Genomic DNA, 24,802 nt, shown 5'->3' on the forward strand with positions numbered 1-24,802 from the left:
ATTATTATTATTATTATTATTATTATTATTATTATTATTATTATTATTATTATTATTATTATTATTATTATTATTATTATTATTATTATTATTATTATTATTATTATTATTATTATTATTATTATTATTATTATTATTATTATTATTATTATTATTATTATTATTATTATTATTATTATTATTATTATTATTATTATTATTATTATTATTATTATTATTATTATTATTATTATTATTATTATTATTATTATTATTATTATTATTATTATTATTATTATTATTATTATTATTATTATTATTATTATTATTATTATTATTATTATTATTATTATTATTATTATTATTATTATTATTATTATTATTATTATTATTATTATTATTATTATTATTATTATTATTATTATTATTATTATTATTATTATTATTATTATTATTATTATTATTATTATTATTATTATTATTATTATTATTATTATTATTATTATTATTATTATTATTATTATTATTATTATTATTATTATTATTATTATTATTATTATTATTATTATTATTATTATTATTATTATTATTATTATTATTATTATTATTATTATTATTATTATTATTATTATTATTATTATTATTATTATTATTATTATTATTATTATTATTATTATTATTATTATTATTATTATTATTATTATTATTATTATTATTATTATTATTATTATTATTATTATTATTATTATTATTATTATTATTATTATTATTATTATTATTATTATTATTATTATTATTATTATTATTATTATTATTATTATTATTATTATTATTATTATTATTATTATTATTATTATTATTATTATTATTATTATTATTATTATTATTATTATTATGCATATGTTATTAATCTCATATGCAAGAAAAAAAAATAAATAAGTAAAAGAATCACATTATTCAATCAAAAATTGAATAACATTTATAAATAAAGCATTATAGTATATCGTGATAAAAAATTTCGTTGTTATGATGTTTCATAGTCAAACGTGTTCGTCTAGTATATAATATAACGTATTAAAAGTCTGATATAATTAAGGATCGACGAGACAACGACGACAATTATTACTACGACACGAAGAAGAAAAAGAAGAAGAAAAAGAAGACGACGACCTAAAGAGGCTAACGGTGATTTCTCTGCATCGAAGAAACGGCAATTAAGATAATCGATGATCAGTTTAAAAGCACCACACACACGATCTCTCACTCTCTTTCACCAATGATGACTAAACACACTATTTCTCTTTCTCTACATATATCTTGATAAATAGATAGATAGATATATTAGATATTTATTTTAACTATAGATGGGATGATAAAAAAAAGAATATTTGAAGGGCCTTATAGTACTAACCCTAGACCAAAATAAAGTTAAAATCAGTTTCTTTGCTGTAAATTAACTTTTTATTATTATTTCATTACGAGCTTTTATTGATACCACAAAAGAATCTTTTGATGAGTATATTATATACAGAGAAAATATATTCGTTTAAAAATACATTAGTTCGTGATAAGTTTTATTATGAAATTTCTAATTATAAGTCAAAATTATGATCTATAATATCAATAAAGATTAATATAATACTATATAAGCATTTCAAATATCGAATCTTCTTTTTTATTTTTTTTATCACTCTTTTTATAACTTATCCCATCTAACTCATTTTCTATTTTTTATTTTTCCCAGATCATCATATCTGATAGATCCTTATTCGATATTTTCTTCTCGACTTTAGTTAGATCAGCGTGTGTTACTAGGTCGGGTCGTTTCACGAACTAGTAATTGCACTAGATTCCTGATTTTGCATTATTAAAGAGGAAAATGTAAGAAGAAATAAAAATGTGTGAAGTTACAGCATAAAAAAAAAGATATAGAAAGAAAGATATTAAGGCAAACCAAAAGTTTCTTGCATTTTTTTTTAATTAATATTTTTGTGTACAATAAATTTATGTTGTTTCGAAATAAAATTTCAATTCAATAAATGCACAAACTTTTGTTTTACCTTAATAGAGATAAAAATAAAAAGAAGAGTTTATAAAAAACGATAATTATAATAACGAAAATGATATTCTCATTGCATGATAGGATATGGAATTGAACGCTCGAGAAAAAACATTTCCGCAAGTTGAGACTCGTCGTTTAAAATTTGCTGGACGTGGTGTAGTAGTTTACCGAGAACTAATCACCAAGGCTGAACATCATCTGACTGTTTATCACACCCACAAAGAGAAAAAAAGAAAAGAAAAAAAAAACAAAAAGAAAGAGAGAGAAAGAGAGATTCCTCACGAATTGTCAACGTTTCGCAATCGGTTCGAACGGAAGTGGTGTAGTAACCCACAAAGGGTCACCAGGAACGGGACGATTTTACATTCCGTGGGTGTCGTCGTCGTTTCTCCCTTTCATCTTCCATCTCTCTCTCTCTCTCTCTCTCTCTCTCTCTCTCTCTCTTCTCTCTCTCTTTCTTTCTCTTCCTCTCTAACTATATCTATCTATCCCTGTCTTTCTCTTTCACTCCTATCGTTCTCGCTTCTTCTTCTTCTTCTTCTTCTTCTTAAGTTTTCTTGTTGGTCTTGTTGGTTTTTTGGTCTTGTTGGTTGTTCCAGCGTTCCTCTGCGACACAGAAATCTCTGAGAGAGACCGGCATAGCCAGTCGCTGTGTCATCGAGCCTCGATACATCATAAATATAAATTAGTCGAGGTTTTGCACGTGTATGTGAGCATAAATGAGATTGTATGAACAAGCGCGCACGTGCAACTTATATGCAGAAGAACCCTATTTGCCCCATATACACGCACTCACTCACGCACGCACATTTCTCTGTCATTTTTGTTTTTTTTTAATAATCCTCATTTTATTTTTATAATTTTCATTTTCATTTTATTTTATATCCATTGTTTGAATTAAATCACTGATCAGTGCGTATATATCCGGTTCTTATTTTGCGGATTTTTTTGAAAATTGTATTTTTTTATTTTCTATTATTTATTATTGCAATAATTAACGATTAATGTGTGTTATTTTTTTAAACAAATTAGAATGATATCGAATAGTAAATTTTTTCGTGACTTCAGTATTTTAGTTTTTGCATTATTATTTAATGATTAAATTGAGGAATATTTTCATTAATCGATGTAATATCTCTCATTTACATTATGTTCTAATAAATCCATTGTTTACAATATTGATTATTCATTTAATATAATAATTAATAATAAACAGCTTCATTGTATACATTTCTTCTTTTAAATTCATTTATTACTTTATGTTTTCCTTTTATCATTTAAATCATTACGTTTATAATTGAATTGGACGTAGGCGAACAATAAAGGAAAATTATTCCATACAAATGATTAAAAAAACAAAAAAGAAAAAAGGTCTTTCGACTAGTCATCGAAATTTTTTCTGGTCATTGACGCCTAGAGAGACACGAAGCTTCATAACGTTTCTATGATTTCAATGTGTCATAAACGTAAATTGGTTGTGGAACGAACGTGCCTGTGCTTACTTCGAACGTCTAAAGTAAACGATAACTATGATCGAATATATCGATAGTTCATGCTCTATCATGAAACTACAAAAAAAATCTTTCTCCAACTTAAATTATGTATTTTTCTTTTTTTCTCTAACTTGTCGTAAATTTATGAAATACATTTATACACACATTCGTAAAATTTATTTTTGCTTCATTACAATAAATTATGAATTAAAAAGGAAACGTTCATGCGATTTGCTTAAGGGTTCATTCTGGTTTATAATTTTGAAAAAATTAATTTTTTTTTTTTTCATTTTTCGAAAGTAGACACATGTAGAATTATCATACAAAAATTTTAGAACGATCCGAGCAATCTAAGTATATTATTTTGCGACCCAAACACAGAGATATTACAGAGAGAGGAGACAAACCATAAACGGTTGTTTAAGTGGAAATGTCTCTGCATATTATTCAGAATGGTGTAGGAAAACAAAACTAGTATTCAGTTTTTTTCGCTATATTCTTTTTTTTGGAAAGGTTTTTTGGTATTGCTGTGCATGGTATAAATATGTTTTGCAACCTTATGGACCTCGGAAAAGGTTTAAGTATCTCTGCATATTATGGAATCGTTGACTTTATACTAATCGCGGTCAATACTGTTTTTAACGTAGTGTCGCATAAAGCCGTCACCGAAGAGCAACTCGAAAACAAGAAACGAGGAGAACCAGAGGATATTCTGTCTGTTTCTGGCGACGGCTCTTGGGCCAAAAGAGGATTCTCTTCGTTGATTGGAATAGTTTTTCTAATTTTAAAATACAGTGGAAAAATTGTCGTCGTTTCTATAAGGTCAACTTACTGTAAGGGATGTGAGATGTGGAAAAGAAAAGTGAAGGAAGTAAACTATCTTGCCTGGTACGAACAGCATAAAACGCATTGTACGATAAACCATGAAGGTAGTGCCGGGAAGATGGAGGTTGATGGTATCGTGGAGATGTTTCTTTGATCACTCAAGAAGATCTCCGTAAAATATGGTTTTTATATCGGCGATGGCGCCACAAAAACTTTTCAAATGTTGCTAAATGTTTTTCCCTACGGCAAAGATTTTGTTATCAAAAAATTAGAGTGTGTTTTACATGTTGCCAAACGAGTTTTCAACCGTGCTAATGAAGCACGAAAAGCACTGATTCAAAAGAGAAAAGCTTTGAAACAAGCGGAAGCCAAGAAACCTGCTGCAAAAAAAGGACCGAAGAAAGTTGTAAAAAAGAAAAAAGTTATTAAAAAAAGTGTTCCAGTGATTAAAACTCAACGATTGACTATAAAGTTGATGAAGGAATTGTCAACTAACTATGGGTTAGCTGTTCAAAGAAATAAAAATTCAATTGAGAACATGAGAAAGGAAATTTGGGCGGGGTACTATCACAAAATTTCTACTGATGATGACCCGCAACATACATACTGTTCTAGCAACTGGTGTAAGTATCGTAAAGTTGAGGCAGCTAAGACCCTTGATACTTATAAACATCCTCCTCCTCTCGCTAAAGATGTCCAAGAAGTATTAAAGCCAGTGTACGAAGACCTGACAAAACCAGAATTGCTTGAAAGATGTTTAGGTGGCAACACTCAAAATAATAATGAGTGCTTCAACAAATGCGTTTGGGCTATGGTGCCTAAACATCTATTTAATGGTAAAAAAATTGTGGAAATAGCTTGTCATTGGCTTGTATATTTAACGAAGGTTTTGATCCAATACTAAAAATAATGCACGTTTTGGAGATAAAACTTGGCCCTATCGCAGTCAATTACGCTAGTAACCGCGACAACACGCGTGTGCGTTCAGCCAATCGTTTGAGCGGAGAATCTTTAAAAGAGGCCAGGACACAACGAAAAAAGGTTAGAGTTGAAGAAAATGAGTATTTTGAAGAAGCAGAAGGCATACTGTATGGTGCAGGCATCGCAGAATAAGGTAAAGTTAGACTTTTTAAAAATTTGTTAAAAGAAACTTTAAACGCGTTTTTCTCGAAACAACGTTTTTTCGGTTAGCGGGCATGATATCTCCGAAACTACTCAACTGATCCTTCTGAAATTTTAACCACATACTCTACACATGAATGGCTATCTCGCATGCTACAACCAAGTTAAAATATTAATTTTTACTATTTTTTTTTTACAAAAAACTGCGAAAAAAATCAACGATTTTTTTTTTCGAAAAATGGCTGTCATTTTGTTTTGCTTTCATAAAAATTGATAGTTTTAGCATACCCGATAGCCATTGTCATACTAAATTTAAAACCGTTTAATTTTTTTGTTTTAGATCACCCGTTCTCAAATTTCGATGCCCGCCAACAGCATACCTTTTTTTGAAGGGTTCACGTTTGTCAGCCATTTTGGATGTCAAAAAATGTTCTGAACAATAAAAAAAAATTGTTTTCTTGTACTTCTACAGTGTATTTATCATACCCAACAACTTTCATATGTATATGTATCCTACAAAGCCTAAAAAAAAATCGTGAAAAAAGCCTTTTTTTCGGCGTATAAACCAGAATGAACCCTTAAGTCCAAGTAGATGTAAAAAAGAAAGAGAAAGAAAATAAAATAAAAATAAAAGTAACTTCCTATTAAAATAATATTTATTAACAAATACTAAAACAAAAAAAACTTCACATTAACTAACATATTATAAGTGTAGTTTCCTCCGGATTTCGCGTTTGACGATAAATTCTTCAAGATTTTTGTTGAATCTTTTTATAACTATAAATAGCATTTAATGGCGACAAAGATAAGAAATAATAGGTCACTTTCGAGTAGACTCGTTTCACTGTAAAGACAATAGAATGTTCGAGTATTTATTGTTAGATTATTACGTTCATTTTATATTCACTTTTATTATATATATATATATTATTGGTGATATTGCATACATAGTTAAATATACTAAATCGATGTTGTTGTTTTATCGAGATACCAATCTTTGGTTATCGATACACGAATTTGTATCGATAACGATTAACGCGATCGAACATGTATGTAATGCAATACTTCCGAGTCTTGGCCTTTTTCTTTTTTTTTAACCATCTTAAAATTTATAACTGTACACTCACATGGTGTCTATATATTTGACTATTTATCTATAAGGTGTACATAAAATAAAATTTTATTATTTGTTATATTTATTATTGAAAAACTATTATTATTATTATTATGAATATTTATTTATTATTATCACATATTACTATTATAAATAGTAATATAATTTTTATTTTCATATAAATTACTTCTATTAATAACAATTTATTATTATTATTATTATGAATTACTACTAAAAAGAATAATTTACATCTATTACAAATTACTTTGTATAAAAGAAAAATTGATTACTGTTATATAAAGTATTTTATTATTATCTTTAAATTATAATTTATTCTTTTAATAATCCATTAATTAAAAAAAAACAAAAGGCATTAAGAATTAATAATAAAATGAATTAATTCATTTTGTAATAAATTTAAACGATAATACATACATACTATTATTTGGTATTATTATGTTTTATATAAATAAAATTTGTAAATATATTTATAAGTGTATATAATACTGCCTATATAGAACCATATAAACTATTATTATTCAGAACGTTTAGTAACCAAGTGGATATATTTATGCGGATATCGGATAGACATTTTAGCGATTCTATTCATGGCAGGGGTACCATCATCATCATGACTACTATTTCTGCTTTCTAGTTTTCATGGAACATATTACCAAGAGACGATTATGAATCCATTTCTGGAGAAAGATAACAATGAGATCTTTTTGAGGTTCCCTTAATAAGAGTCCATTCGATTCACGGTACATGTTTAGTTTCTTTGTATTTGCTACGATCGCAACGATGAGATGTGCACCCTAATCGAAAGATTAGAATGTATCACCGTACATTCCTCTTCCACCTCTCCCAAACCCACCTCAAACGATTTTCTACCATTGACATTGACGATGCATGGTTGAAGAAAATTTGAAATAATCGACCTAATTATTAATGTGTAATTTATTCGAGAAATTTCTTTATAAATATTATTTAATTTTTCTTTTTAATAATTATTATTTATTGTCATTTTTGTTTTCCAATTCAAGATTGAATTTTCATAGACTATATCAAATTTTAGGATATATCCTTTTTTTTTATCTTTTACAAGTACCAACGTCTAAAAATATTTCAAACAATTTTCAGTAAACGATTTGAAACAATTTTAACGTTATAATCATCTTTGTAGCTCACAGTTATAAAATTCATAAACAAAAATGAAATTTGTCTAAAAATCATCAAATTTAAATCTTCAATATCGTTCAAATGGTGAGGTTTACGGAAAAAATATAAGATATCTTTTTTGTAGAACATTAAATTTCCTACAAAATTCGTCTGGAACATTTTTCTGTACAATCAATAAATAATGAGGTATGAATTTTAATCTATTGGACTGAAAAAAAATAAAAAACTGTGATGCGGAGGATCTTCCTATTAAAATTAAGAGCTCATATTTGGTGAGAATTGTTTAAGGTGTCTAGCAACCCATTTTTCCGAGGCACTTGAAAAAAAAAAAAAAGTCATTTTTTGACCCACCCTAATATATATATTATATTAGGGTAATATTAGGGTTGCCTTATAATATATATTAAATAATATATATATATATATATATATATTTTTTTTTTTTTTTTTTTTATTTCAATTTTCTTTTACTATATCTTCCTATTTTCTCCGTTCGTTCATTTTTATTTTCCAAGAATAATATTATTCGTCCCACGACAAGGCTCATCTTTATTCTTCATTCAATGTCTTCCCACCATTTTTTGCGTTTATTTTAACGAACGTAGGCGGCGTACGAAAGTCCCTCTCTATTTCTTTTTTTTTTTTAACTACCAATCTTAATTAAAATGCATAGCTTGTATACGTCGTTTGAGCATGGAGAATCATCAACCACAACCGAAAATAGAACTATTATGTTATTTATTTTCAACAATAAAAGACAAGAACACTATCAAGAAATCACGCGTACGCAATGTATGGTATAAAAAAATAGATAAAACAACGATTAAACAGTTCGTTTGTATAACTTAAATAGAGGAAAGGTGGAAGGAATGAGGGGAGGGAAACGTTTACGATTGGAGATAAAAATTTTCAAAAGAAACGAGAAGAGAAAGAGATCTGATAATTTAGCCACCTCCTAGGATTATTTATATACTCTTTTCAAAACAGACGATTACGTAATGACAAAAAATAAACAAAAAAAATGTTGAATTATTGTATAATACCGTTGATAAATTCACGACACCGATTAAATTAACTCATCTACAATTTTTTTGTTACATATATATAGATATATATAAAACTTAAATATTACTTTTTTTTTAAATACATTGATTCATTTTTAATGACGTAATGAAATATACGTAAATATTAATTCCTCCCCCTCTAATCAACCTTTCATTCAAACGATGTTAGTAAGTTTTTATAAAATAGTGAAAAAAATCCCTAAATTTAGTGTTAATTAAATTAAGTAACACGTAAAGAGATTCTAATCTTCGAATTTTGATAACAGTCAAATCGTTCACGAACCATCGGTGGTTATTACGATCTTTGGTGGTTGGCGGTTATATGGTGGTGATCCGTAAAAAAAAAAACCAGGAGTCTTCCCCTTTTGTTCGACGAGTCGTTCTCCGAGACACGAGTCGCTCGCATTCTTTTCGTGGGTACACAGAAAAAAAAAGGGGGAGACTCTGCCCCCTTCGCCACATCTCAACCCATCCCACCGCATGCTCCTTCACTCTAAGCCCAATCCCTTCTTTTTCTTCTTTCTTCTGTCTCTCTTCTATCTCAAAAAGGAAAAAAAAAGAAAACAAAAAGAAAAACGAAACAAAAAGAACAAACAAACGGTAAGAAGAAGAAGAAGAATAAGAAGAAGAAGAAGAAGAAGAACAAGAAGAACAAGAAGAAGAAGAAGAAGAAGAAGAAGAAGAAGAAGAAGAAGAAGAAGAACAAGAAGAAGAAGAAGAACAAGAAGAAGAAGAAGAAGAAGAAGAAGAAGAAGAAGAAGAAGAAGAAGAAGAAGAAGAAGAAGAAGAAGAAGAAGAAGAAGAAGAAGAAGAAGAAGAAGAAGAAGAAGAAGAAGAAAAAGAAGAGGTGAATTTACAAGCCCAGCACGTTCGTAATGTAGTCGGCTCTGGCAGCCAGTCCAAACTAAACCTTCGCATCTGGAAGTACGATTTGATCTTCATGGGGACGCCTTTTTATAACGATTTATCCTTTGTGCGTTTTTTACCAGTCAGCACGATCCTTCCAAACCCCCTCCCGCCCCTCCCCCTATATATATACAAGAATGTTATCTATTCAAAAGTGTAAATAACACTTGATTGTATCTCAAAACAAAAAACTCTCCTAAAAAAATAAAATGAAATGATAACTAATATTGTAACTCTTTAAAAATCATATTTTTCATCGATAATTAAATAACGTGAATAGATAACATTTAAAAATGTTATTATGTATTATTTATATTTACCATTATTATCATGTAAATAATTGTACGTGTTATATTATAGGTAGAATTATTATTCTTATTTTTTGGATATTAGAGGATTTTGATATTTATCTGATGAGGAAATGAAATACAATTTATAAAGATTTATTTAATTACGATATATAAAAACGCGTAAAATTAATATGATTATGGTTATTGACACGAGTTATATTAGCAAATATTCATTTTATGGAAATCAAATAATTTTGCTATAATTATTTCGATGACAAGAAAATGCAATGTAACTTGTATACATTAGTTTAAAATTTGATTAAAAGAATGGAAGGAAATCGATAAGATTTAAATTTGGCGCGTTAACCTTATCTCGAACTCGATTCGTCAAATCTCAATAGTGATCATCGTTTAACACGTTGTGATTCGAATCGATCGGCAAATATGGGAAAACATAAAGTATGCCCTATGCATGTACCATGCCTGCTTAACCATTAAACTCGCCCAATAAGGTAGTTCTAACATACGTACGTGGCTCGTTCTACGTGTATGTACTACGAAATATACACCTATGAAGAAACTGAATCAAGATTACGTTTGCGTGGGAAGCTGATATGTAATACGAATTTCACGATTTCTTACTGATCGGAAGTAAAATCAATTTTTATCTATTTCCTTTTTTATTCCTGATCCTTACAAACTTATCTTTTATTTATTATCTACCTTTTTTATCACAAATGTTACGATATTTTGGATAAGATATTCTTTCCTGTTTTTTTTTTTAATGCTTTTCAAATACTAAGAAGATTTTCAAGTTTTACAATTTTAATTGCGAAACACAAAAAACACCCGAAAGTCTATTAAAAATTCTCGGTGAAAGGAATTTGTATTGAAATACCATTCAAGTTTTGTCTGAATCATAACAGAACAAGAAATCTAGTTGGTGAATCGAATTGAAATATTTCTTCGAATGTTAATTCGTAGTTAAACGTTAAGAGAACATTGAGTTGACGGATCGAAAATAGAAATATATTTTTATAGAGAAAAAAACAAGAAAGTAAGAAAAAAATTAGTATAAAAATGTTCTCTTATCACGCAATTTTATTTATGCCTATTAAAGCAGATTTGATATAAAAATGTTCAATTAATTTGACTCCATGTGAATACGATCTAACATAAATGATGAACTATCTGATTTCACTGACGAGAGAAATAATAATCGAAACATGCGTTAACAATTATGATATTTTGAATTAATTTACAATTTAAAAAGGAAACACAAAAATGATTAATATAAACTCACATTGACTTTGAATGGAGTTAATAAATAATAAATAGTTAGGTTTTAAATTAAAACTAATTTCGAAATAAGCTTACTGTTAGACGAAAAGGAATATTAATGAAAGTCATGTAATCTCAAGTGTAGTCAGTCAAAGTGCAAGTCATCTTTTAAAAAGTTTAAGAAAGGGACGGAACCCTAAACCGTTCAACGATGCATAATTCATATAGCGCTGACCTGATATTACGATGTTGCCTGACGGTACGATGTAAACACTCATAAATTCAGAAAATTGATAGACGTTGCTCTTCTCATAAAGAAAAGAAGAAGAAGAAAAGAATTACAAAAAAGCATAATAACCATAATTTGATCGTAAATTTTGAGATCAATAAATTCCATTAATAAAAAATTAAAATATCATTATATAAGGGGAAAAAAGTCCCAAATAACGAATGAATCGACAATCTCTCTATTATCTATTATAATAATAAAAAGAGTAGTTATCGTTTAATATAAACGGTTAAATATATGTATATAAATATATTTAATATTTTTCTTCGACAATCATTGGTACTCGTTTAATAAACGTTATTAAATTATAATCGATAAAAATACGAAAAAAAAAACAAGAAAAATAGGGCTCTCACCTTTCGAGAAGTATTTCAAACGGTGTTAAACAAAACTTTTGATAAAATCCAAAATAAGATGAAGAGAAAAAACAGGATTTATCTTTAAATCGATGCACACGAATTTTATTTACACGTAGCGATTGAAAACATCGCTGAGGATAATACTACTTTTTCTCTTTGATAAGAGGAGAAAGAACTTCTGTCACAGAACAGAAGGATCACATCGACAGGAACGTGAATACCGGTGTGTCACGAACCGACACGGTCCGAGTGCTGAGCTAAACTGAAGTGTGGTGCGGCCTCGAAGAACGCCGTTACAATGTAGCGCAAACTCGACGAGCACGGGATGTGAAGCTTCTTGGCATTAAGGGCTACTACCGCCAAACGAAAAACGATAATCTCTTATTTTCTCGTCCATCCACTCAATTTTTTTTCTATAAAAAAAAAAAGAAAATAAATCATCTCCAGCTCGAGATATGTTTTTTCCTTTTCAAATTTCACCATTTGCAATAATTTTTATTTATTTATATATAATTTTTTATATTAAATTAAAAAATCGATGCAAAAAGAAAGAAGAAATAAGTTTTTTCTTTTGACATCAAACAAAATTTAATCACTACGATCTGTAATTATTTGTATTAATAATGAAGGTTGAAACTAATAGAAAAAAAAATAGAATCGCGATAATTTGTTTTTATGAGAAAATTTGTATTTATAAGAATATAGAATAATAATGTTACGAAAAAATTAATATGTAAAAAGTATTTTAATTTTTTGTATGAAAAAGAAATAGGAATTTTAACGCTGGCAAGTGGTTTAAAGATTTTTTGTGCAGACACAATAAATGATGATTTTTCGAGAGCATCGAAAAGCCAGTGTGATAATCATCCCCTTGACGTTTGGGAATATCATAATTACGAACTTTAATCTCATAAATGATGGTAACTGTTGTTAACATCGTGTAGTACTACGATAGAGATACTAGTACTACACGTTCACGAGTATTAACAAAATAAAAGGGAGCAAGCAATTTATGAACAAAAAACTGTAGAAACTATAGGGTGTAAAATTCGTTCGATACTTTACTTTCTTCTCTATATAATAGCTTTTCCATGTGTACAGTTCGTGGGGTTGGGTTTACCCCTCAGTTTTCCTAGGCTTCGAATTACACATCGTGCAAAGCTATAAGGGCGAACTGGCTAGGCGCCAACCTTTCCCTTTCAAAATTTATTACTTTTATAAAAAAAAAACCCCTAAGCTAAGGTCAAACATTATACCATCGTAAATTAACAAAAATATATCGACTCGTTGATGTTTTATAGTTTTGTAAACGACATAATACGAAGTTGGTTGTGTAAATAAAATAACAAATAATTCATATTTATCGTTTTATTTGATTTAAAAATATTTAAATATTATTTAAAAACATAAAATGGTTGAAAAAAGAAGTAAATATGGTACTTCGGTTAAAGAAAAATCTATAAACGGTATGTTAGACAAATTTGTTTAAAATTATTATTTAATCTTTTGAAAAAATAAATATTACTTTTTTCTTAAGTTGAAACGTCAAGGATCTCGTCGGATAATTTTATGACAGAATTTATATCCCATTACAAAGAATATGATGTTGATAATTTACCTAAATTTGTGGTAAATAAAAAATGAACAAACAATCGATAAAATATTAGAAAAATAATAATACTTTGATAAAATTATTTTTAGATAAAGAATAGTATGATGGACGTTAAACTAACTCATCGATTTTCTCAGCTGCACGGAATAACTTTGATAGCGGATCCTAAACAAATATTAGCGTACCTATAATATTATTTTCGCACGAACCGGTGCCGGTAATATTTCTACTGTTAAATCGATGTCCAAGTTAATATACGTTTGTTTTCTATTTTAAGAAAAGATGATCGAGAGAATCAACCTACATTTCATTTGACTTATGAAAATTCTAAGATATTGGAAAACTTGCAAACATTTGAATGCAAAGATTAGTTTTTATATTTAATATTTTTTGTTCACGTGATAATACAATTTTGGTATATTCATTATAATAATATTTCTTTTCGAATTTTACGACAGGAAGTTTCTATTTGCATTTTAGATGCATTGTATTTGACGTTAAATAAGTATCGTACACTAACCGTATTAAAGTAAACATAATCAAATTCTCTCACTATCGTATTTGCAATTTTTCAAGTAATATAATATATATTTGATATTTGATAGACTACCAAATTGTGGTATAAATGCGTACGGTATTATTCAAATATGTTGCATACTAACGGATTTCAATTGTTTAAGAGATTTGAATTTAGATAGAAATCCAAATATACAAGAAAATTATTATCTCTTATGCAATTCTGCGGGAAAGTTCGTGAAATATGAGTAACTTGTTAATCAATAATTTTAATAAATTAATTTCAATAAATTAAAATAACAAATTAATTATTTTTAGCTTGCACTACTTGTCTTTGCAATTATGTAAAATTACAGATGATGGTGTGAAAAAAATAGCTGACGAATTGCAATACGCTGATCCACCTAACGAACCAAAATTATTAGCACTTAATTTATCAAATAATCGTATCGGTGATCTAGGAGTTATGAAAATCGCACGAATGTTACGAACAAATCGGTAAGTGAATGATTTTCTTTATGGAATCACGAGTTCTAACAAATTGAATAACATTTTCTTTATTCCAATTGCAGTTCTCTTCAGAGTCTGATATTAACAGGAAACAGGATATGCGATGACGGTGCTGCTTTGATAATCCAAGAACTTAATATGTTAGTTAAAGCATGATTATTCTATCAAAGAATTTATTAGCAAAATTTTGTAGAATTTCTATTTCTTTTTTTATTTTTTTTTTTACAAATATCAGGTCGAAATTAACGCATTCTGAGATTGTAGATCTTCGAAGACGTAGATACAATGCTTTGATATTACGAGAAAATAAATTCGATGATGCCAATCGAACTAATGGAAACGAAATGATGAAAATTAACGGAGATTTATCAAATTTAGAGATCGTTGAACAGACGAAAATGAACAACAAAGTTTCGAATAAATTCAAAAAATCGAAAAAACGTACGAATCCCAGTACGAATGAAAAATTATTTTTAATCATTGAAATTTATGATAAATATATAAATCAATTATTTTTTTTTATAGTTTCACTTTCTAATAGGTCTTCCAAGATAACGGTGCAAGAAAATTCTACAAACGTGCCTCGACCTATGGTAACATTAAAATTAAGAGAAAAAAAAATATATATATATATAAATTACTATCTACATTTTCGTTTTCAGAGGATATTGGAAAAAAATTCGATCATAGAAATTAATCATCCTTTTGGCAAAGAAAGTGTTGCCACAGGAGGAGTCGTAAGAACAAGCGGAAATTTTCTATTACAACATTTAAATTTGAGTTGTACATGTTATCCTTTGAACATATATATATATATATAATAGCATTAATATATATATTAATACTATTATTTATTATTTAAAAAATATATATATATTATTATATATTACAGTTAATCATTTATCTGGCAAGATTATAAAAAAGTTCATAGATTGTTTGCGTTATCAGACTTATGTGACGATGGGTGATACGAGCAGAGGTTTGCTTTATGTAAGATTAAAGGTAATTGTCTTTAAATAATAGATTTACCTAACTTTAAAAGTAAATATTATTATACTTTCACTCTTAATATCAGGGAAATTATTTTAAGCGAGATGATGACAAAGATTTAATTGAATTTGAAGAACTTTTGCGGTCTAGACAAGCTGGTGAATATTTGTTTAAATCCGATGATCCAGAAGATGATTCAATTTCATTGGATAATAATAATGATTTATGAAAAAAAAATATCTTGGTTTGTTAATATACACAGGCAAATTAAAAATTTTAAAAAATATATATGAGATTGATTTTTAAATGCGTTTGAAGAACAACAAAAACAATAAAAAAAAGTAAAAAAAGTAAAAAATTTCTTTCGAATTCGTAAGGCAATTGGCGCGAAATACAAAATGGCGTGATTCTTGTGTACTTGCTCAGAAGATCTTATCGAATGAACTTAGAACCCTTGACATCCCACGCGTATTGTTGCTGACCAACGATATTATATTGTACTTATGTTAGACGAGTTTCATTTCAAACGTGTTTTCCTATTGTCCTTTTACAACATTTTTTAACTTTCATTAATAGTATTTTTTGAAAAAACGTTATACAATTATAAAGCAATGATCTTTCGAATTGCATCGACCGTCTTGTTAACAAGCATCACTGTATTGGAATTTAGTACAATATTTAATTACGCAACGAACTACTCGAAATTGTTAAACGAGGTAATTTGTCATTATCGTTCTATTTAATTCATTTTATTTTCTTCTTATTTTTATTATAAAATAACAATTAATAACGACTAATAACTAGAACAAAAATAAATAAAATTATTATTTTGTTCTCTGTTTGAAAAATTGTTGAACAATTATCTGATCAAATAATTGCGATTATATTATTGTAATAAAAAGTATACTATATATATATATATAAGATACTAGCGACATCTGGCGTTTGTTAAGCACAAAGTATTAATACGAACAGTATCATAGTATGCTATCGTACGTTCTTGTTGTTCGTGTCTAATAAAAATGTGAATTTACAGTCTGCAATATGTTGCCAGTGGAATGTACCAAAAATACACCATGTTATACATTCACTACTAATTCTTACAGTGAGTCGAAATATAAACGTTGATCGAAAAATAAAGACGCCAATTTCATTATAAAAATACATGATAAATTTAATCACGTCCTTCAACGACCGTTAGATATTTTTGGTCGCCGTACGCAGTGACATCTGTCAAACGTTAATTGAATTTCTGTTTTTTGGCGCGATTTTACCATTCAAGTAAAATCATTTTACGATCAAGGTGAAAAGTGACGATAACATCATGTTTTTATGTGTGCACACGTTTAGAGTGTGCGTAATATTTAATTAACGTCTATTACCTTGTAAAATAAATATGATCAAATATTTATAAAGTAATAAATATTTATCGAGTTAAAAAAAAAAAAAGAAAACATAAAACACGTGTAAGAGAAAGAGAAAGAGAGAGAGAGAGAGAGAGAGAGAGAAAATATCTTCAAAAATGTACGAAAATTTGTTCAAGAATCCTTTGCATCGTATATTCGTTTATGGGACCTTGAAAAGAGGAGAACCAAATCATAAACTTATACAAGATAAAGCTAATGGATATGCGAAATTCCTTGGAATCGCTAAAACTACTTCTTCTTATCCATTAATTATTGCTACTAAATATAACATTCCATTTTTGTTGAAAAAACCAGGAGTCGGTCATGTAAGTGAATGATTTTATTAAATATTATTACATATATTTTAATAAAAATTTCAAATTAAAACGCACAAAAATTTGTATATAAATATTATATGAATTGCTATATTATATTATCAAAATATTTAAAAACATTTAAAAGATTTATATAAACATATTTATTATTACTATTATTATTATTATAAGAAAAAAATTCAATATCAAACGAGAAAATATTTATATGCATGAAAATATATCATTTTCATTCTATAATTCGTGATTAAACTGATAAATTTGATAAACACTCGTTATTTTTAGTCTACGATTAGATACGAAATGTTTTAAAGTAATATAAAAATAATTTTTTTTCCTGCATGATTAAGTAACATAGTTATTTCTTGACACATATCTTTTATTTACAAGTAGCACGTGATGGGCGAAATATATGACGTCGATTCAAAGATGTTGACAAAGTTGGATGAGCTGGAAGAACATCCAAATTTTTATAAGCGAACGGAAGAGGATGTTTTGATGGCACCCGAATTTAAACTCAAGCATAATAAAAATATCGAAGAGGTGAATTCTTAAATTCATAAGAATTTCATTTTTTTATACACATTTCATTTAAATATATTTCTCTATAATAACAAATTTTATATATATAATATAATGTATAACATATAATATACATAGAATATAAATGTAAAACAATTAAACATTAACATTTAATCTGACGATAATTTTATATCGGAAATGGGGTCTTTTACAAAATTTATATTTTTTATTACCATTGAACGCAAATAATAATAATGTAATTTGGTATTAGTATAAATAATACATAAAATAATTACATAACATTTATATATTTATATTACTTTTTAGGTTGGCATGTTAACGAAGGCCTGGATTTATTTTTTACCAAAATTTAAAAGTTCTTTACTGGAAATACCCATGTATGAATCTTACAGCAACGAAGGAAATCACGGATTAAAATATGGAGAAAAGTATGTCCGTGATCCTACGTACGATCATAGGAATGAGGTTCAATGAATAAATTAATCAAAAATATAAGGCAATTATTTTTATCTGCTATCTTTACAGTGACGAAACTACTGCTACTATCGAAGACGTACTTTGACAATGATCAAGGTCATATATGCGATAAATATCGTTGAATTTAATATTACGATGACCAAGATAATTCGTCATATGTAAATTATATTTACATGCAATATGTATATATGTATTTTATGTATGCCTATAAGGATAGATGTGTTAATCAAGGCTGTAAAAAAATACGAACAAGTCCAGCTGGTCTAAAAAGTATTTTAATATTATCATAAGCTTGTTTTCACACTCACCTCCTCATTGTACATTAACAACTTGTATTTCTCTCTCTCTATCTCTCACGTCCATTACTTTTTTATTTTTCTTTAATAATAAAAAAAAAGAACATATTAATAAAAATATAAGCAAATTTGTATAATATCGAATCTTGTAGCAACGATCACTATACAAAGCTAAAATGCGATTTAGGTCGCGATAAAATTCTACTTTAATTTAAGAATTTATGTATATATACACAATGTGATTATATTTGAAGTAACATTTAAAATAAGCGTCGAAAAGTATGACAGAAGTTGTATAAATCAGGAGCTTTAAGAGACATTTTCGATAAATTCCATTTATTCGAAATTTTTCTTATCTTCTTCTTGATGATTTTCTATAATACAAAACTTAGAATTCGAAAAGAAATTCGTATAGCCGAAAAATCAATCTCTCATGTGATTTATTTTTTTTTATTTACTTCACTTTCATCAGTTTAAGTAGCCACGTTTTCTCCGTATGAATTTCTATATGCGTCAAACATTTCTAACTCGATTCTCTTGTAATTCTTTTTTTAAATATCGTTCTCTCTCTCTCTCTCTCTCTCTCTCTCTCTCTCTCTCTCTCAATCATGCAACGATAAAATGATTTTTTATTTTTATTTTAACTATATACTGTAACAGAAGGCAGATTTGTACCGCATAACCAATCAGCGTCATAATTATTCAGTAGCGCTAATCATTCGAAAAATTCTTGTATTCTTCGAGAGACATATGATGCATTACATTTTGCAACATATTTTGGAAGCTAAACACAGAAGCTCTTTTACAATGATTGGCGTTTAAACACGCGATTAGAAACACTCGATCAATATATATTTAAATATACATATATGTATATATATATACAGAATGTTTAATAATTGTATGTTAATAGTTTATGAGAGTTCATATCTAAAAACTAGAATAAATGTAAAAATCGTGAAAAGTTTTTTCTTTTATTAGTCTTATAGTTAGATATGCCCTCCGAAAAACTGGCATACATTTTTATAAAACATTCTCTATACTGTACTGAAAAATAATATTGGCACCGATTCATCTTTTTTTGTTATAACATCTGTAAATCTAAAAAGTACGATTTTTCATTTTCTTAGTTAAATATATCTCTCGAGTGTAATGTATAAATATATTCCAAATCGTGGAGATCAAATGGGTATACAAAAAAAATAATAGTTATTAATTGAGAAAAATGGATTATGCGTTTTTCATTTATTTTCATTTATTTTAATTTATTTTTTTATTTTACAACAATTAAAATTCTCCACCGTCTTACAATACATTTAAACTCGAGAGATAGATAGATTTTTACAAGAAAAAAAAATAAATTAGTAAAAAATCAGTACCTTATAGTAATTTACAGAAAATATGATTAAAAAAATGTTATTTGTGCTAATACTTTTATTCATCACCGTATATGTATATATATATATATATATATATATATGCATATATAACTTTATTCAATTGCAATTGCGAGATCGAAAACGGAAAGGACTACGTTCACCCCGTTAACTCTCTGCACCACGTCCTTTTTGTGTATTAATAGGAATTAAACGCTTCAATTGTAATATTAAAGCATTCTAAATATAGATCATGTGTGAGTGGTGCAACTAAATCAAAAAATAATTGAGGCAGTACGTATATTTTCCTAGCTAAATCCTAGGAAATTTATTATAAATAATCACATTCTCATACTTCTTTCTTTTTTTTTGTATTCGTTTACTGTACATACTCTTCGATATTCTATATGGCTCATTTGACATCTTCAAAAATAACAGCTTTAGCACCGCCTTCTTTAATTTCCAACTATGCATGTATGTATTTATTATACGCTTATTAGGAAATCACCTTTCCTCGTTTCGCTTATAGTTCTTTTCTTCTTTTTAGTTTATTAATTTAATATTATTGATACAACACAGAAAGAAAAAATAAAGAAATATTGAATCAACAAGAGTAAATTAAAAACGATCATCATCATCGTCATTATCATCCAACGAAATCTTACATTATTAACACTTTTTTCCTTTTATCTTTGTTTCTCTTTTTTTACTGTTATTTCGTTTTGTTTTACCGTACATGAATTTCTTATCTTTTCTCTTAATCCTTTTATTTATATTTATATATGTATAAGAGATATCTTATTGTTTTCGCATCATCGACCATCGCGATCGTACAACAAAAGTATATGTGCTTTTCCTATACACATATTTTCGATGATCTTCGATACGTTCCACTTTTCGTCTATTTTTATCTTTATTTCTTTGCTTATCCCAAGACAAGCCCAGCCATATTGAATTTTTAGCCCGATCTTGTTCTTCGACTTTATGAATCTTCTCTTAATTCATTTTCAAATTCGTCCCGTTTATTATTCGTCATTGACGAATGGTTTGTTTCTTTTCTTTTTTCGTTTGTTTGGTTTATTTTTGAGCATAACAGAACGTAACAGCAGAGTACTACTGAGGGTCCGTCAAGGAACGACCTCATTTTTTAACGATTCTGGTATATATATATATCATATTGTAACTGTTTTCATTTAAAAAAAAAAGAACAAAGAAAAAAAATTTATAAAGCCAATTAGACATCGTACATACGAATGCGAATATTATTATTTGTTAAACCCAACACAACAAATCGTTGTATGCGATTATTCCATTCTTTTCTTTTTTTTTTAAACGCATTTACGTTAACATTAAATACATATTGTGGATGACGAAGAGAAAAGAAATGATTATAGAAAAAATTTTGCAATTTATCATCAAAGCGTTGTACTTTCTTTTCTTTTTCTAAATAAAACTAGCACCAGATAAGAACAAAACAAAAAATAAAATTAAAAAAAGAAAAAAGAAAAATTAAAAAAAAAAAAAAATAACAAGAACGAACCAAATAAGATCAATCACATAGTTATGAACTAAACAAGAGTATTTCTTATATTTTAATATTATATATTCACAGAAAAATTCTCCGAATATAGAGAATCTGATCGCCGCACTACATATTATTTTCCTATCTTGAAAAGGATCATACTTCCGGACGTAGTATAATCTTACAAGTTTATAAAATTAAATATAAAAAGTGAGGCTAATATTTGAGCACACAGTATGAAAATAAGTTTTCACTTGTAAAATACGATTTTCAATAGTAAGAATGTCGTTCGATGCTTAGAAGGACCTAAGTTGCTCTTGTTACACAAGTACGATGAATCCTGTTAACCCGTCGAATCAGAATTTTGCCCTGGGCTTTTTCAAAACGCGGACATTCACATGGTGTACGATATACGCTTACATATTTATATATACATATATCATAAACACATCCATATGTATATATATATATGTGCATGCTATGGTACACATATATATTCTATATCCTATGAAATGTTTTGTGGCTTAACTGGGCCACGAAATGGAAAGGAGGCGATGATATAACAATGCGTGTCCGTTATCTGATCTAATCGCAAGGAGTGCTTTCAGCTTTGATCTTGCGACAGTGCACCGTATTTATTCCCGAGAGAAAGTTTAGGTGTTTGAGCTTGAGATTCTTGCATACTGTAAGATCTGCTCCCACCACGATTGCGAACCTCCTCGAATGTACCTTCTTCTCGTTTCCTATACATATATATATATATATGTATATGTATACATATATGTATATATATATACATATACATATATATAGTTACGTTGTTTTATATTAGAATAAGTAACAATAATTCAATTATAGCTCATAAAGTTTAAAATTAATTCTTTCCCTTCATTAAAGTTGTTTAAAATCAATGGATTTATGTATATACGTAGATATACTAATATTTGAAATTACTTCCAGTTGTATAACAGTTGATATATCGTTAATAAATTATTACGTAAAAAGGGGACTCTTAATTCTACAGATTAAGAGTCTGGTGTTTATTAATTGTTTATATTTTATATATACAGTACGTAAGAATGTATGCATAGCTTAATAAAATAATTTTTTTTAAACGCTTTCTGGTTTATGAAGATAACGGTTAAAGAGTAAATCAACAGTCAGTTATCTGGAACTTCGACGAGAAAGAATTAAAATAATTGATTTTAGTTTAAGTAAGCTAATGAATCATTACCGTCGTCCCCATGGACCAGTGGATTCATTGTTCTGTGGCTTGGAACTCAATGTTGGGAAATATTCTTCGCTATGAATATCAGGTGCAGCATTTTTAGCTCGTGATCTTGGAGCGGAAGAAGTCATTGCGGTAGGATTTCTCAAATGGGGAGGTACATAACTGTGCATCGATGTTGGAGCTGCTGGTGCAGCAGTAGTTGTAGTTGTTACAACTTCTACCACTTCTTGTTGTTGTTGCGGCACCTCTGGTTTTTTCCATGGTCCACTTTTAGCTGTATTCTCTCCAGTTTCACCATCAGAACTATTATCACCGGTTCCTCTTTCATCATCTGATTCCACATCAATAGTTTCTTTTACAGAAAGGTTTCCAATTTTCAATCCTCTCAGATCTTTTTTCTCTTCTATCTCGAATTCCTTCCATTCGTCTTCATCCTAAAATAAAATATCTTCTTGGAGAAATTTTATAAGAAATATTTGCAAATATAATATGCAACTAAAGTATTGTATAAATATCAAACTGCAATATTTTTGTATAATATTATGCAAGATTTCGGAGACACGTATGTACACGAATAAGAATATAATACTTAAATAACATTCGTCAAATAAATAATTATATTAGCGGATAATAAAAAAGAAAAAATATATATAAGGAATAAAAGAAACTATATATATATATATACATATAAAAATAGATACGAGCTATCAATTGTTGATCACAAAAAAATATTCTTAAGTTGTATCGAAATCGATTAGAAAATTTAAATGTTAATCATTGAAAATCGGCTTGTTGAAATGTTACGTGCCAGACTTTATCGTCCCAACTGTTATATAATATCATCGATTTGATTTTCTTTCGAGTAACATTAAGTTAGAAATAATATCCTCCCGGTGTACTAAAATTCAAGAAAGCCGATTTAATTTTATAGACACGTTCGTAAGAGACTGAAGTGACGTTTGCACGAGCAAACATGGCAGCGACCAGTGTCCTCTTAGCCTGGTTCTTTCCCATAAAGGAAGAGTATGTCTAATAACCAAAAGTCACTAATTTTTTTTTTTTTTTGTAATATTATCAATAAATCACATGCAAATGTGATCACCTCAATTTGTTGAGTTTCCTCGCCCTCAGGATTAATTGTTTTTTCTTTAGATTTCATTTTTTCCGTACGTTTACCCGTTTCTTCTAATTTTTTCGCAACCTCCTCGGTCGTAGTAAATTTTTTACCCTTGGCTTTCTTCCGATCCTTTTTCGCAAAAAAATCATCTAAATCCGCCATGATTTCTGGTTTTTTTTTATTACTTCTAAACAAAAAGATCCTCCCCCGTTAAACTCTTACCGAGTGAACTTTGGAAATGAAAATATATTATAACGGGGGGTAGAAACGAAATACTACACGAGGCACGGCCGTAAAGCGTACTGAACTCAGAGCACCCCTGCTGCCGTCCACATGGGCTTGTCTTTACCGGAAGTCAGTCAACGACTCAACTCAATTATCTTTTTCCATTTACATTTAAATATAATATTTATTTATTTCAATAATAAATCACGATCTTAAAAATAATTTAATTGTCTTTATAATATTTATATAATCTCAGCATTTTGTTATTTTATTTGTTAACAATTTTAATCATATTAAAAACTTTTCAACGATCCAAACGAATGGTGCCGCCATCTGTCTAGCAGAAGACCCTTACAAAAAATACACGGATTACTTAACCTAAAAATCTTCTTGCGTACGTTATACTTAATTAAATTCTAATTCTGCTTACATTATGTTTTATAAATTTTTTAAAATTAATATCTCTCGATCCACATTTTATTTCATTTTGTAAACGATTATTAGAAACATATGTGTACTTGGTAATATAAGAATGACTTGTGGAGGTTAATTATTCCTCTTTCTGGTCGATGGTAGATGACACTGTTAGTCGAATCGTCACTTCCGCATTACAAGCACGACACTCGCGCATTACTGCACTCGATGTTATAGAAGAACATGAATGGATTGAATTACATTAAAGTCGA

The 24,802-nt window shown here is 28.0% G+C and overlaps 6 protein-coding genes across 11 annotated transcripts in view; 4 read left to right on the forward strand and 2 right to left on the reverse strand.

Moving 5' to 3' along the window:
- The window catches only part of LOC107068102 (LHFPL tetraspan subfamily member 2 protein), a 25,222-nt gene extending 12,984 nt beyond the window's left edge, over nt 1-12,238 (reverse strand). For all 3 annotated transcript variants that reach the window (XR_016177488.1, XR_016177487.1, XM_089175192.1), the window contains exon 1: nt 11,961-12,238. The gene's annotated coding sequence lies outside the window, so the exon portion shown is untranslated. The remainder of the gene's footprint in view (nt 1-11,960) is intronic.
- On the forward strand, nt 3,865-5,944 carry LOC149031680 (uncharacterized). 2 transcript variants are annotated; one of them, XM_089175273.1, is made up of 3 exons: nt 3,865-4,982; nt 5,052-5,473; nt 5,822-5,944. In XM_089175273.1, exons 1-2 carry the CDS (start codon nt 4,580-4,582, stop codon nt 5,261-5,263), a joined length of 615 nt encoding a protein of 204 aa, XP_089031399.1. In that variant the 5' UTR covers nt 3,865-4,579; the 3' UTR covers nt 5,264-5,473; nt 5,822-5,944. The 2 variants fall into 2 exon arrangements, with proteins under 2 accessions (XP_089031399.1, XP_089031398.1); XM_089175272.1 differs by having other exon boundaries at nt 3,865-5,473.
- A 1,136-nt stretch (nt 12,239-13,374) lies between the features above and the next one.
- On the forward strand, nt 13,375-14,800 carry LOC149031681 (uncharacterized). The gene is made up of 6 exons (XM_089175251.1): nt 13,375-13,429; nt 13,501-13,592; nt 13,665-13,756; nt 14,181-14,324; nt 14,410-14,589; nt 14,664-14,800. Exons 1-6 carry the CDS (start codon nt 13,375-13,377, stop codon nt 14,755-14,757), a joined length of 657 nt encoding a protein of 218 aa, XP_089031377.1. The 3' UTR covers nt 14,758-14,800.
- Nucleotides 14,801-14,937: 137 nt separating this feature from the next.
- On the forward strand, nt 14,938-15,820 carry LOC149031682 (uncharacterized). Its single transcript, XM_089175252.1, has 5 exons — nt 14,938-15,042; nt 15,127-15,194; nt 15,264-15,390; nt 15,494-15,603; nt 15,677-15,820. Exons 1-5 carry the CDS (start codon nt 14,946-14,948, stop codon nt 15,818-15,820), a joined length of 546 nt encoding a protein of 181 aa, XP_089031378.1. The 5' UTR covers nt 14,938-14,945.
- A 739-nt stretch (nt 15,821-16,559) lies between these two features.
- On the forward strand, nt 16,560-18,622 carry LOC107068170 (putative gamma-glutamylcyclotransferase CG2811). 2 transcript variants are annotated; one of them, XM_015324315.2, is made up of 4 exons: nt 16,560-17,323; nt 17,723-17,872; nt 18,179-18,300; nt 18,398-18,622. In XM_015324315.2, exons 1-4 carry the CDS (start codon nt 17,114-17,116, stop codon nt 18,432-18,434), a joined length of 519 nt encoding a protein of 172 aa, XP_015179801.2. In that variant the 5' UTR covers nt 16,560-17,113; the 3' UTR covers nt 18,435-18,622. The 2 variants fall into 2 exon arrangements, with proteins under 2 accessions (XP_015179801.2, XP_015179799.2); XM_015324313.2 differs by having other exon boundaries at nt 18,179-18,622.
- A 1,698-nt stretch (nt 18,623-20,320) lies between these two features.
- LOC107068163 (protein CDV3 homolog) lies at nt 20,321-24,238 on the reverse strand. Of its 2 annotated transcripts, none has more exons than XM_089175327.1 (3): nt 23,877-24,238; nt 22,778-23,208; nt 20,321-22,275 (listed from the first exon to the last, which is right to left on the reverse strand). In XM_089175327.1, the coding sequence occupies exons 1-3, from the start codon at nt 24,051-24,053 to the stop codon at nt 22,197-22,199; spliced, it is 687 nt and encodes a 228-aa protein (XP_089031453.1). In that variant the 5' UTR covers nt 24,054-24,238; the 3' UTR covers nt 20,321-22,196. The 2 variants fall into 2 exon arrangements, with proteins under 2 accessions (XP_089031453.1, XP_015179786.1); XM_015324300.2 differs by having other exon boundaries at nt 20,321-22,286; nt 23,877-24,235.
- Between the last annotated feature and the right edge of the window lie 564 nt (nt 24,239-24,802).

Source organism: Polistes dominula, unplaced genomic scaffold (assembly GCF_049000335.1).
Source record: "Polistes dominula isolate Pdom_NZ unplaced genomic scaffold, Pdom_raw_medaka contig_82, whole genome shotgun sequence".
Lineage (NCBI taxonomy): Eukaryota > Metazoa > Arthropoda > Insecta > Hymenoptera > Vespidae > Polistes > Polistes dominula.

Coding starts and splice junctions, on each gene's coding strand:
- LOC149031680 (XM_089175272.1), top strand. CDS start 4,580: ATGTTGCTAAATGTTTTTCCCTACGGCAAAGATTTTGTTATCAAAAAA.
- LOC149031681 (XM_089175251.1), top strand. CDS start 13,375: ATGGTTGAAAAAAGAAGTAAATATGGTACTTCGGTTAAAGAAAAATCT. Junction 13,593..13,664: donor ATAATTTACCTAAATTTGTG/GTAAATAAAAAA, acceptor AATTATTTTTAG/ATAAAGAATAGTATGATGGA. Junction 14,590..14,663: donor CGAATGTTACGAACAAATCG/GTAAGTGAATGA, acceptor TTCCAATTGCAG/TTCTCTTCAGAGTCTGATAT.
- LOC149031682 (XM_089175252.1), top strand. CDS start 14,946: ATGATGAAAATTAACGGAGATTTATCAAATTTAGAGATCGTTGAACAG. Junction 15,195..15,263: donor CAAACGTGCCTCGACCTATG/GTAACATTAAAA, acceptor TTTCGTTTTCAG/AGGATATTGGAAAAAAATTC. Junction 15,391..15,493: donor TTTAAATTTGAGTTGTACAT/GTTATCCTTTGA, acceptor TATATATTACAG/TTAATCATTTATCTGGCAAG.
- LOC107068170 (XM_015324313.2), top strand. CDS start 17,114: ATGTACGAAAATTTGTTCAAGAATCCTTTGCATCGTATATTCGTTTAT. Junction 17,324..17,722: donor AAAAACCAGGAGTCGGTCAT/GTAAGTGAATGA, acceptor ATTTACAAGTAG/CACGTGATGGGCGAAATATA. Junction 17,873..18,178: donor ATAATAAAAATATCGAAGAG/GTGAATTCTTAA, acceptor ATTACTTTTTAG/GTTGGCATGTTAACGAAGGC.
- LOC107068163 (XM_015324300.2), bottom strand. CDS start 24,053: ATGGCGGATTTAGATGATTTTTTTGCGAAAAAGGATCGGAAGAAAGCC. Junction 23,209..23,876: donor AGGAAACTCAACAAATTGAG/GTGATCACATTT, acceptor ATTTTATTTTAG/GATGAAGACGAATGGAAGGA. Junction 22,287..22,777: donor ACTGGTCCATGGGGACGACG/GTAATGATTCAT, acceptor ATATATGTATAG/GAAACGAGAAGAAGGTACAT.